This window comes from Gadus macrocephalus, chromosome 7 (genome assembly GCF_031168955.1).
Source record: "Gadus macrocephalus chromosome 7, ASM3116895v1".
Classification (NCBI taxonomy): Eukaryota; Metazoa; Chordata; class Actinopteri; order Gadiformes; family Gadidae; genus Gadus; species Gadus macrocephalus.
The window spans coordinates 19,778,422-19,791,397 of NC_082388.1; the positions used below are offsets into that span (position 1 = coordinate 19,778,422).

Here is a 12,976-nt window from a genome sequence, read left to right on the forward strand (position 1 = left end):
AGCAGGAGAATGCATAATTGCTGGCCTGAAAACGGGTATACTGTGCTATCCCATGAGCAGATCACACCCATGTTTGCAATGCAAATGTCCGTCATCTGGAACCATACGATCGCAGGCCCGGCACAGGAATTGTGGGAATTACAACTGGACTGCAGTTGTAGTATTGGCACAGCGTTCATCCCTACCCTCTTTCTCTCTGAAACAGGGTACAACAGAGTGCTGTACTACATTCTCGTACAGGAGTCCTAATTTCTCCCCCAGTTTCCACAGTGACAGCCTCTTTGTGACTGAAGAAGGCTTTGTAGATATTTATGTGCCTGGGGAAATAGATTTTCTTTTTTCTTTTTGATCATTCCAAAACAAGCCAACAGTGGGACAGAAATAGGTCAAACTTGGATTCTTTTTTTGCGTTAATCTGTTTGATTTTTGACATCACTTTCATATCATGTCATATTTTTAGACGGCAGTATAAGCAAGTGTTTCATTATCAACCCTTTGATAGTAGCAGCTAGGTTGCGTGGCGACAGCCAATGGGAGCGCCATATGAACACCTAGGAGTGTCAGTGCGACTGTGAAAATGGTGCCAATCGCTTCAGTTCACGGCTACATATTCAGCAGTCGCAGGGACTGCTGTGCTAAAAAAACAACTAATTCAGCTTCGTCTTTGTCCCGTAAACTTTGTCAGCCTATATTATTTAACTTACAATGGCTAAGTGCTTTTGTATTTGCATCCTGTACTGAAGGAGACTTTTCGAGACGCAGGGTTTTAAAAACCTGCGTGCACACCTGAATCTTCCTCTGTGCCTCGGTCACACACACATAATGACTACAGTCTCATTTTAAGGAGCAGTGAACGAATGGGCTGCTATAGAAATGGTTTGTTGCCAACAGAACACCATTATTACAGTGCTTTGTCTTCCTGGCCCTATAATCCTTTTAATGGCATTCCCAGTCACCGTGTGGGTAATTAGTTGGGCTGTGACCACACCGGTGGGAATGAAAGGCTGACCCCTGCCCCCCTAGGTCATGTGAGGGTAAAGGTCACCCCAGGGCCAGGAGAGAGAAAAACATAGCAAGCACACAGTGCAACTCGCACGTGTGCCACTCACACACACTCCCATGCAGGCAGATGTGCGCACGCACACACACACGCACGCACGCACGCACGCACGCACGCACGCACGCACGCACGCACGCACGCACGCACGCACGCACGCACGCACGCACGCACGCACGCACACACACACACACACACACACACACACACACACACACACACACACACACACACACACACACACACACACAGACCTTTCTAAGCGTGGAATTCTTCTCTGTGGCACACGGTCAGGGAGGAGGTAGATCTGTTAGGCGCAGCCACAAGTTCCCTGTTGGCAGATTTGCGCTGCTGCGTCTTCAATGTAGCCCAGGAGGATCTCCCGCCCTCACAGAGGACTAAAGCTTCCTGGACCTCTCTACTCCACGCAGGCTGTCCTGAGCTCGGGGTTCCCAGCTCTTCAGGTCAAATCAATCGCTCTTTAAGAATCCCCTAGGTTATCTTTGTAGCACTCTTTGGGGCCATCTTGCGCACATACACTCACACACACACGCCCGCGCACACACACACACACACGCGCACGCACACACGTACACACACACGCACACACGCACACACGCACACACACACACAAAACCACACACACAAAACCACACACACACACACAAAACACACGCACACACACAACCAAACTCTTGCCTTATTGGGGAAGCTCATTATATGTTCCCATTGTCAGTATCACTGAGTCGAACGACCTACAGTGACACAATATATTATGTAACAGAACGCACGCGATAGCCTTTAGAGACCCAGAGATCCTTGTCTGAGTCCAGGTTTGGCCCCAGTCTCTTGTGCTGGATTATTGTAAGGTTGAAGGGTGATCGTGGCCCTGGGGACAAGGCCCAGTATGGAGTGGTCTGCTTTTACACAGAGTGACATTTAAGGTGTACCGATGACATCCAGCCAGGGAAGGCAATGCTCTCTGCCCCAATGGCATCCACTATTGAATACTACTTCATGATTATGTTTGGGTGAATACACACACACACAATTTGGATTTATATACTCAAATTAGAAGGCTTAGCTATTAGGGGGTTGTTATATGAAAAGCTAAACTATAAAGTCTGTTTCTGAATAGTTCGCACAAAAGTTAAGTAAAAAATGAAAGCACGACAAAATGCAGACAAATAGCTATCAGCTAATAAGTCCTTGATACTGACTACGCCCAACTAAATGCAATTTTATTCATCCATATCAAAGTGACCTTTAGCGTAACATATAAATGGTCAATTTCACCAGAACTCCCATAAGTAAAATCCTACATTTGCATAACGCTTATCTAGGATATATAGGCTGGATAGCGCGTGTGTGCGTGTGCGCGCACGTTCGCCTATGTGTGTGTGTGGCTCTTACATAAAGCGGCAGGACTGACAGGACTACAACTCCCAAGGAGAACCGGGATCAGATACGGTCCAGCATCAAGGACAGGGAAGCCATTTAAAGGTGACATTTTAGTCAACGCAGCAGATGCTGCCAATCTATCTTCCCCTCCGCGCTATCTCTTCCCTTATTACATCCTCCCCTATCTTCCTCTTCCTAGCCCCGTTATTTTTACGTCCTTTCTCTATCGTCTTCAGTTTTACTGTCTCTCTGCCTCGTTTTCTTCTACCTTTCCCTCGCCTTTCTCTCCTCTCTCGCGCGTCTTTATTTCCAACCCCCTCCACCCCCTCTCTCTTTCAAGCTAACCACCCGCCATGACATGCTGACGAAGCAATCGGGACGAGAGGGGCAGTGTAATAAAAGGAAGCGCTAATGAAAGGTCGACCGGGGTCAAAGTGCTCACATACCTCTGCTGGACGAGAAGGGGGAGGGGGGGAAGGGTATGAGAGGTCACTCATTCCAAGGGGAAAAACTGTTTCACTTTTTGACTCTGCAGTGTCAAACGTCGAAAAGGTCATCACCTCTGGGGCTCAGATTGGGCGAGAACCGGGGTCAGAGGTGGCCGCAGGAATGCCGGGCAGACCAGAGGAGGTGGGCGTGCGGGGTCATAGGTGCTGACCGGAACCCCCGGTTCTGATGAACACGTCGGAGTAAATAATGACTGTTGTTCTCATGTTGTTGCCAAAGACTCGGCCTCATACAAGAGTCCGATCACTCCTCCGACGCGCCATGCGTCGAATCCCTATTTTATTTTTTTTTATTTAGCCCCAGCGGCATTGCATGCCATAGATGGATAGACTATCTTAATGCAAGGCCAATGCTTACCAATAATAGACAGGCCAGCCCACATACCAAATGCATCTTATGTGTTATTTTCGCAAAACGCCACCCACAAGAGGAATAATAACCTTGCCTTGTGCTTGTTAGCTCCGGATCCCTATCTCAGATTAGTCTTTCCAAAGGAATATAAAGACAACGATCCCCAGGTTGCTATATTTCCAAGCAGTCACCGGGCATTAAACGTATTATATTAGGGATTTTAAATGAGGTTGCATAAAAATGTACTACATGATTTGATGACTTGGCAAGTCGAGTTTTCAGGGAGGGAAGGTCATATCTAAGTGAGGTTATTTTACGGTATGCCCACTAACAAACTGAACGTGTGATGTGGACGTGAAGACATCTCCAAAAGAGTCGACGGGTCCAGACTCCAGACGCAGTTAGTTAGGTGAGACACTGCCATCTTGAGTACTGTAATAAAATAGCCATCCCTCTATTAATAAGTATGAGTGCAGGATTCCCCATCCCCCTTACCAGTATTGTAAATACACATAGTTAAAAAATACTCTGAAATACGAGCCACAGATCTTATAAATGGCTAAATTAGAGTCAACTAAAGGCCTTTTACAAAACCCTCTTGTCAATGTTATTGAGTGGGGTTATTTCAAACAAACCATGATGGCATTTATATTAGGTCCATAGGAGATTACATTCGGGCGGTATTATTTTTAGCCTAGGAGGCAATAAAGGGATTCACCTGGAGATCTTTAAACAACCGAGAAACACAACTTATAGGCCTATTAATTGAGGACGTTTTGGGAAGTGTAGCGTCTTTATTCATCCAGTAGAGGACACTGCCCAAACGTGTTTTTTTTTAACAAGACGATTATTTACTTACTTTACTTTCACTGTCAGTGAACAAAAAACAATAACAAATAATTAATCAAACACAAACAACAAGGCAAACCAACAAATAAAATATGAAAAGATTTAATTATGCAATTGTCGCATATTTTGGCGAGCCCTGGGCTGCATGCCGTATGAATACCCTTTTTCAGTGACATCAGAGACAGGCTTTTGGCCTAAATCTCTCAAAACTGACCCAATTCAACAGGGAAATCCAGGAAATACCTTCAGAGCATAGCATATCAAATAATGTAGCCTAGAGCCTGAAATAAATGTTGAGCCATGTTGTACCTTGGTACTACCGTCGTTGAGATATTTCACAATTCCCAATATTTTACAAATTTTAATAGGGATAAAGCGACTAAAATATACTGTAACCTATGCTAATAATAAAAACAAAAATTATCAGCCACAGCATTTCTTATACAAGATGTGGAAAAACATGGCCTTATCTCTCATGAGGAACGTTTTGGCACTTTCAAACACAGCAATGCCTCCTAATAATGACAAATATTTCCTCATCAAATCCAAAACATTACACAAATACAGAGATTAAGTTTGTTCAAAAGCCCATGTTCAAAGATGACTCGGCCAATTGTTGTATTTGTGTGTTATTACTCATATATTATTTTATTTTTGCAATATATGACCAAAGACTTTAGCCACTTGCCTCCTTTAATGAGTCTCTACCAGCCCCTCTGTCTCTGTATTGAGTTCATTCTATGTACACAGTTAATAAAGCAGGAGCATGCGTGTCCCTGCCTTGTTGGGCCCATTGTCTGCACTGCGTGTTAAAGAGTGATATTATGGGGTGGCCTGGCCCTCTGCTCTGCTCTGTCTTCTACCTCATCTATTGGATTATGCAAGGGATTTCGAACCAGGATTAAGCCACTGGGTGGTAGAGGGAGTAAGGGGAGGGGGGCTGCGCGTGCGGCAGCAGGGTGTGAGGGTGTGTGGGTCTTTGTGTGAGCCTCCAGTGGGTGGGTGAAAGTGTGTTTGTTGTCTATCGCAGAGGCCGCGCCATTCGGCTGCTCTGTTGGTCGTGGTCTGGCGACAACAACAACCACAACGACGGGCACTGGGCTTCAGGCATGAACCTCTTCTGCTTCACGCTGGTAGGATCCTAGCTCTGATTTTTAATGCTTTCCACTTCCCAGCTCTATTTGTCTTGCTTGTTTGTTTGTTTAAGCCAAAGAAACAGCTTTGGGATTTCCAATGTTATAGAATGGAGAATAGATCTGATGATTTTATTAATGGTGAAACAGTATGTAGGTTCTGGTGGGAAATTAGAAATAGAAACAGAATATTTTATCTTTTATCTCCATAAGAATCCCTTTGCTACATTCATTACTGAGTGAAAGTACATCTCCATAATCAACTGTGCAGACACATGATGTGCTGGACATTGACTTAACAGGCTCTGGTAATCACTAGTTTAACATAGTGGTACCTATTTAGGGTCATGGAAAGCTGTGTTGCTAAAGGGCTTTCCTTTGCTGAGTAAAATCCCATTAGAAACCAAAGCAATTTTGTTGTTAGTTTGTTTATCTCCTTTGGATCAAATTAATCAATATGGCGTTGAGAATGTATTCCGTAATTATTAGTTTATTTACTCAAATGCTATCCATCATTATGCATCAAACCATGTTGTGGTTGAATGCTTCGTAACCACATTCCTAATCAGTGGTCTATTATTTTTATTTGTTGCTGATGTTTTGATGAATTCCCTCCCCCCAATCGTTTTTAGAGTAGATATCGTACAGGAAATAAGAAATGTGTGATGTTGGATTTGTATCGGTTTCTCCTGGTATGTTGCCTTTAGTAAGAAAGCACGTGGCTTGGCCAGAGAACAACAAAGGGAGGCCAGTGCCCTATGAATGAGAAGGAGGTCATCTGAAAACACACAGGCTGTGTGTTGACAATGTGCAGCGTGTCCGGGAGATGGGAGGCTGGGGGTTTAGCAGCTTACCAAGTAGCCCGGTTGCAGTCTCACGCGACCAGCCGTCCCACCTTGAAGTGTCTGACCGGTTTTCTCTAACTGATGCCTGAAGCCTGAATCACATCTCAAAGCATTGATTATGAATGTTGGATTCGCCATGGTTCACTGAGTTAGATAATTACATCACTGTATAGGCCTTGTAGTTACATAACTCATTAATTCCAAGCCACGCTGAAAGATTAATATATTACGTATTTTATAAAGGTCCAGTGATGCAAACCGAGGTTTCAACTTTGAAATCCTTGTTGATTCCTTGTTGTACAGGATGGCTCCACAGACAACATCTATGAGCCTCCATACCACAACCAGTGCATCCGGGGAGTCCTCCCCGGGTCTAGCTACAGCCCTGCCGTGCTGAGGCGGACACCAGACTGGGGCGGATCGGACCCATGCATCAGCTCTGTAAGTTAGCTCTCTTCACAAGAGGCTGTGTACCCACACTGCACTGTGGGAGTCAAGTATGATGTGGAAAAAGATCAGTGTTATATTGTTATATTGTACACAGGTTATGTTATAATATTGTATTACAATAGTATCACAAAACATTTTATTTATTTAAATGATCAAGCAAAGGTTTGATATTTGATTATTTATTATTGTTAACCCACAACGTCACCTCTATTCTGAAGCCTTCTTGAGAGGACGAACTGGTCAAATGTACGATCAAATCTCCTTTCCTTTTCTTTCCTTCCTGACTTATTTTCCTGCTTGCTTCCTTCCTCCCTTCCTCCCGTTGTTTCAATGATGTATCCCAGATTCATCTCTCTCCAGCCAAACAAAAAATACAGAACAGAAGGTATGAGAAGAGACACTGAAATGTTGATTTAGAATAATAATTACTAATGCCCACTAATGCACTTCTTGTGGCCTTGCGTTCATAATTGAATGGAACATTTTATTATTTTAAAAGTGACATTTCACACCATTTGTCAATCATTTCAGATCACACAATCCACATTCAGCCTTGGAACATAAAGGTTTGTTTAATTCATCTCAGCCATTCCACGATGATTTGATTTTGTTTGGAAGACAACACACAGTATCATATTTGGATTGAATTTTCAAAATCTGATAGTCAGCTCTATCAAATGACACCTTGACTGTGTTGAAACCTTTCAGACAGTGGAGAAGGGGATGATAACACTGTAGAACTGGTCTCTGGAGGAGCAGACAGAGACCTGCCAACTCAGGTAAAACTCCATATCATATTCTCATTATCTCTGAGTCGTCACCAGCAGCTTCTCCATGGCAACGCAGAAACTCTCTACCTCTCTCTGTAGCATCAGCACTCTACCAGAGCTCAGTGTGATTCAGCTTGTCTACTGAATCCTGTCGACCCCCTGAATACAGATCTCACTTTGAGTTCACTCCAGTCTGGGTCATTAGCCACTGAGACCAAAGAGCAAATTAACAATATCGGTTCTAAAGAAATAAAAGTTGGACCGAGGTCTAAAACTTCTTCCAAAACACATGAGTCATTTAATTTATCTTTGGCAGGTTGTGTGTGAGGGGCAAAAAAATCCATCCGATCAATATTAATATCATACATTCTTTTCGGTGTCACATTTCTTTTATGGCATCTTCAGGCCCAATAAATCAGGAGCCTGGCAGCCTCTTGGTCCGGCCGCCCTTTGCAGGGATCAGGAAGAAATGTAGACGTGAGCTAAATGTGACAGGCTGTGTGTGTGTGTGTGTGTGTGTGTGTGTGTGTGTGTGTGTGTGTGTGTGTGTGTGTGTGTGCGTGTGCGTGCGTGTGTGTGTGTGTGTGTGCGTGCGTGCGTGTGTGTGTGTGTGTGTGTGTGTGTGTGTGTGTGTGCGTGTTTGTGCGTGTGTTTGTGTGTCTCAGCCAGATCAGATTGACTATGCACTTTAAGCCTCTTTCTATGAGTTTAGTGCTGTCCAGGACACTTGATTTGTGTTGTGTACAGTTTGTTCATGTGCTAATGTAATGGCATATGGGCACATGTTGGGGTTAGATTGACCTGGATGCTTAAACCCAATGACAAATAATAACTGCAATGAATGGTTTGGATACGCTTGGACGGTCACTTTTTGATTTCACTGTCTAAAAATATCATTTTTTGAATGATCATTCATTCTCTCAGTTACAGAGTGCGGAACGTGATCTTCGGACAGCGGAACCACACAGAAAGCAAAGAAGATTTCACCGGTTGTTACTTGTCAAGAAGGCCAGTCAGAGAGAAGCAGGGAGAGGAAAGAACGAGTCAAAGGGTGATGGTGAGTCATTGTGGCCAATTACCTAGAGTAAAAATAGCAAAAGAAATGTGCAAAACTTAAAATCGTCCTTCTTGTCTTTGAAAGACTTGAAGAAAACCGCGGCGTCGTCCGCCGACAGCCCCCTCATGTCTTGCATGGGATTGGTCAGACGGAGCGGGAGACACTCTACTCCATTGCCGGGGCAACGGCCTCCAAGCCAAGGTAAACACAAAAAGGGTAGGGTTGGAGACGAGGAAGAGAGACGGGAACAAGAAGAGGATGAAGGAGATGGAGGAGGGAGACTGCAGAAGAGAGGTGGTCCTCCCTGTCACTACTGGAGTCCCGGGGATCCTCCCCAGACGGGGACAGCCGCCTCCGTCCACACCACAACACAACACCGAGTTCCCCCTGAGCCCTGGGACTACGTCTTTCACGGGGCCCTAGTGTCCAGGATTGCACAGTGGGATCCGAGTGAGGGGGTACCAGGCGTTCAGAAGAGCCAACGAGCAGCTAAAGGATCTTCTCCATCACCGGCTCCTCCGTCCCTGAGAGATGAAGAAGACGCTGCGGAGTCCCCTGTAAGCTAGGCTGCGCTATTGTCTGATTATGATTATTATTGTTATAAGTGTCGTGATAAACAGTTACAACTTTACTATTACAACTTTACTTAATCACTTAATCAAAAAAAATGTAGGCACTCTAATAATGTGCTATTATGGTCTGATGCACCCAGGGTGTAATATGGGATTTAGGTTGAAATTACGTAGCTTGTTAGAAAGGTACATATTGTGCTTGTTCCCGTCCTTTAAAACAATAGTGCGTTACCATGGCAGCCCCACAGCAGGGCTCTTCGAGGGTAGTCTCTCTAACGGCCCTCTGGTCAGTGTTGGGAGGTGAGCCAAGAGTTAATGTAACAGCCGGTCCATTCTGGGCCCTGGATGACCGCTAAAATTAAATCTAACGACCCGCCCCTGAAAGAAACGCTTCATTGCTTCAATGCAGTGTCTTGTCCGCCTTGATGGGCGCTTACACAGGAACGCTGATTATCTTGTTCAATTACAGCGTTGTGGTGCTGCAGCAGACCAGGAGATGACAGGTGGCCGAGGAAATTACCAAACAATTACAATCACAACGACAGCCATAATCTGGCACCATCTTTTTCTCTTTAACTCGGCAAGATGCGTAATACTAACTCAAGAACACACAAATATAAGAAACGAACTAACCTACAACAGGGAGATAAATAAGTGAGAAAGAAAGAAAGAAAAAGAAAGAAAGAAACAGAAAAGGACAAATAAAGCAAGGAAAAAAATCGACAGAAATAAATCTGGCGTGGGACACTAAACTAACGCTCCCATCTGTGCTTGTTTGCGTTTGTGTTGTTGCTCCACGTGGGGCAGACATAAACACAGTAGTAGGCCGCTATACTGCACCCATCTGTCACCATTCAGCAGCACATTTTCACTCCCTCCTCCCACGGCACACACTGAGATCGGGACGATCCGGTGCCCTCGGATACCACGTTGCACAAATAAGGCCCGGGAATGGCCCCTCCATGGTAAAAGTCAGAGGGGAAGTCATGCGTTAAAGCAAAGTTATGAAGGAATAAATTGACCCTAATGTGTGACAGTGGGTAACGTTAACAGGCCTTTCTGTTTTGTTAAACGGGTGAAGAGTCGAGTCCCGGACATAGGTAGCAATCTGAGGAGGGGAATGATGGCTGTTCCACAAAAATGTTTAGAGGACAGTGATGGGGGCCAGGAAGAGATCCTAGAGAAGAAATGAGAAGCAGTAGAATGTTCAGAATCACAGAGCCTTCATCAGACAGTTGGCTAACAAATGTTGGCTAGTATTATTATATTACTATTAATTATGTCAAGTGAAGATGCTGTAATTTAAAGTAATTTACATTGAAGAGAAAGATGGATAGGTGTTTGTTTTTGCTCAAGGATGCAGGCATTGGGGACTGATGGCTATAAGGAGAGGTTCAGCACACACCAAACCAATCTTTGGCCCTCAGCTAAAAGGAGCCAAGAGAATCCATCCTAATTCAGGATTTTGCTGGCTAGAGGAGAATGTGTGTTTCCCGGAAGTATGTGTGTGTCCTTGTTTAAACCAGGGCACCCTAGGTAACCACAGCAATCCAACAGGTCACCCCAGACAGCTCTCTGATTGGCCGGATTCCATTATATTAATTCCAATGTCCTTAGTGGAAGAGTCACGATGTTGGGTGATGGCAGGATAGAGAAATGAAGTAAGAAAGAAAGAACGGTATAATAATCCTATCTGGTTTGTTTTAACACAGAGTGGGGAGCGGAGGGCCAGGAGCCAGGACCAGGTCAGCAGGGTTCATGTGTCTCCTGGAGGACAGCAGAGGCGTTCCAGTAACCTGTCAGAAAGCCTGGACAGTCTCAACAGTGGACAAAGCTCTTCCAGTAAGCTCCTTCATGCTCCGTGTGCCTTAAGGCACACAGCCAGTTAGCAGTCCTGCCAATCAATGCTAATAACGTAAGGCCTTACAAGGTGGACTTTATCCATCTTATGGACCTAATATTAACAATCAGACAAGGGATTCTATTAACTTAACGCCAAACAATATCCAGATTTCTTCTAAATATATGAAGCTATGTATGTACCAAATTTGGCACTTTTATTACAAAATGAATAGTAGATTATATATGACCCCCACTAATAAACTAAAACCTCAGGAAGGTTTTGGCTTACAATACCTGATACACTGCCTGCTTCTGATTGACTGAAATGGCCCCCCAAGTGTTATTAAACTATTGGTTAGCCATAACAAGCTACTTCAAATGGCTGGACAGTCCCACGCGGGATATCACTAAAGGGTACATTTTGAAATTAGTTAAATTAAAGGAATTGAATGTAATGGCTAATCATCGTCAGAAATGGTGGTCAAATAGGCCCTTTAGTTATCACTGAAGTCTTCCTCATCCGTATTGGTCCAATGTGTTCCTTCACCAGGCGGCGTCACCAGCGGCTCCATCTGCTCCAGCAACAGAAACAGTCTGAGAACCGAGGAGGACCTGCTTCACCCGGCGCGCTTCTGCGCCCGAGCCAGGGTCCACACCGACTTCGTGCCCAGTCCGTATGACATGGAGTCGCTGAGGCTCAAGGTAAGCCTTCCGCCCACCGAAATGTCTTTGGATCTGAATGCAAGCTAATGGTTCCGCCTACCCAAGTGGACTGTCCCAGTAACTGGTAGGGTGATCCATCAATCGTACAACCCTCCCATGTGTGATGTCACAAGAGGGTCGGTTTTAAGAAAGGGCTCGTGATGGCTCATGAACTGAGCCAACATAACAATGAGCAAGTAGGATGGGGATATAATTCAACATGTGAAAGTGTTTTGAGGCCACCAACAAGCCCTCTGACAACACCTCTGTTCCCCTCGCTCAGGTTGGAGATGTGATCGACGTGATTGCCAAACCCACCATGGGCATATGGAGAGGAATGTTGAACGGCAATACAGGAAGCTTCAAGTTTGTCTACGTGGACATCCTGGAGGACAGGGGGTCCGAGAAGTGCCTGAGCCATAGACCGGGCTCCAAACCCAGACCGGACAGTCTGGAGGAGCTGCTGAAGCAGCACAGCTTAGGGGTAGGTCTCACGAATAATAGAGGCCAGTTGTAGTACTAGTACTGAAGGATCATTATTGTTTACCTTCACCTTTATTCATTTAGCAGACGGTGCTTTCAATAGTGACCCCCAGGTGAGGATGACACTGTCGCACTTTGGTGCTTTGCAACCATCCTTCCAAGGACGCCCACCTAGATCGCTATTGGGCATGAATAGAATTAGTTCTATAGAATTTCTCTTAAGTTGTTTTTGTTTTTGTTGGAACAGGAGTGCAGCAGCATCCTTCGTCTCCATGGTCACCAAGAGGTAGAGGACCTGGCGAGGCTGAGAGATCGCCACCCGGCCTCGCTGAACGAGATCTGTCCAGATAACAGACGTCGGTTGCTCGCCGCCGCAGAGTCGCTACAAGAACCACAACGTGAGTCATGGTAGAAATCACACTCACTGGAAGAAAACCGACTGGAAGACTCAATTAGTCTGTTTGTACAGGTCGGATATGGGATGTGAAGGCAGTGATGCCGTCTAGGGATCGACTAACAAGGACAGGGTTTACTCCCTATAGCGGATGCTGTAGCTGGGCCCAGGTAGAGACAATCTGGGATCTGCAAGATACAATCTGGCCGGGAAAACAGGTTGAAAGGCAGAGGGAATGACACCCAGCATAGGGCGACACGTCGCAATCAAACCAGGGTCAATACAAGAGCATGCTCAGTTATTGTCCGCATTGACAGCACACAGGAACACATGTGTTCTGTTGTCGTCCTGACAGGTGGTCGGGAACGGCACCAGGGTTCTGAGACCCCCAGTGAGAGGAGCATGGTGGATGTAGAGTCCCGGCCCCGGGACTCTGGATGCCACATGCCTTCAGACTGCTCTGATAACGGCAGAGACGACTCGGAGATAAACTTCCTCAACATTTCTTCTCCAACACTGGATCAGATATCAGCGGTGTGAAATAAACTATGCTTTGTAGATGC

At 45.3% G+C, this 12,976-nt stretch overlaps 1 protein-coding gene across 2 annotated transcripts; it reads left to right on the plus strand.

The window, feature by feature from the left end:
* The first annotated feature begins 5,098 nt into the window (after positions 1-5,098).
* Positions 5,099-12,974, plus strand: samsn1b (SAM domain, SH3 domain and nuclear localisation signals 1b). Of its 2 annotated transcripts, none has more exons than XM_060057238.1 (12): positions 5,099-5,298; positions 6,447-6,584; positions 6,938-6,978; positions 7,125-7,159; positions 7,302-7,372; positions 8,288-8,420; positions 8,505-8,977; positions 10,705-10,834; positions 11,385-11,536; positions 11,820-12,020; positions 12,267-12,417; positions 12,769-12,974. In XM_060057238.1, exons 1-12 carry the CDS (start codon positions 5,275-5,277, stop codon positions 12,951-12,953), a joined length of 1,734 nt encoding a protein of 577 aa, XP_059913221.1. In that variant the 5' UTR covers positions 5,099-5,274; the 3' UTR covers positions 12,954-12,974. The 2 variants fall into 2 exon arrangements, with proteins under 2 accessions (XP_059913221.1, XP_059913222.1); XM_060057239.1 differs by having other exon boundaries at positions 5,100-5,298; positions 8,288-8,414.
* The last annotated feature ends 2 nt before the right edge of the window (positions 12,975-12,976 follow it).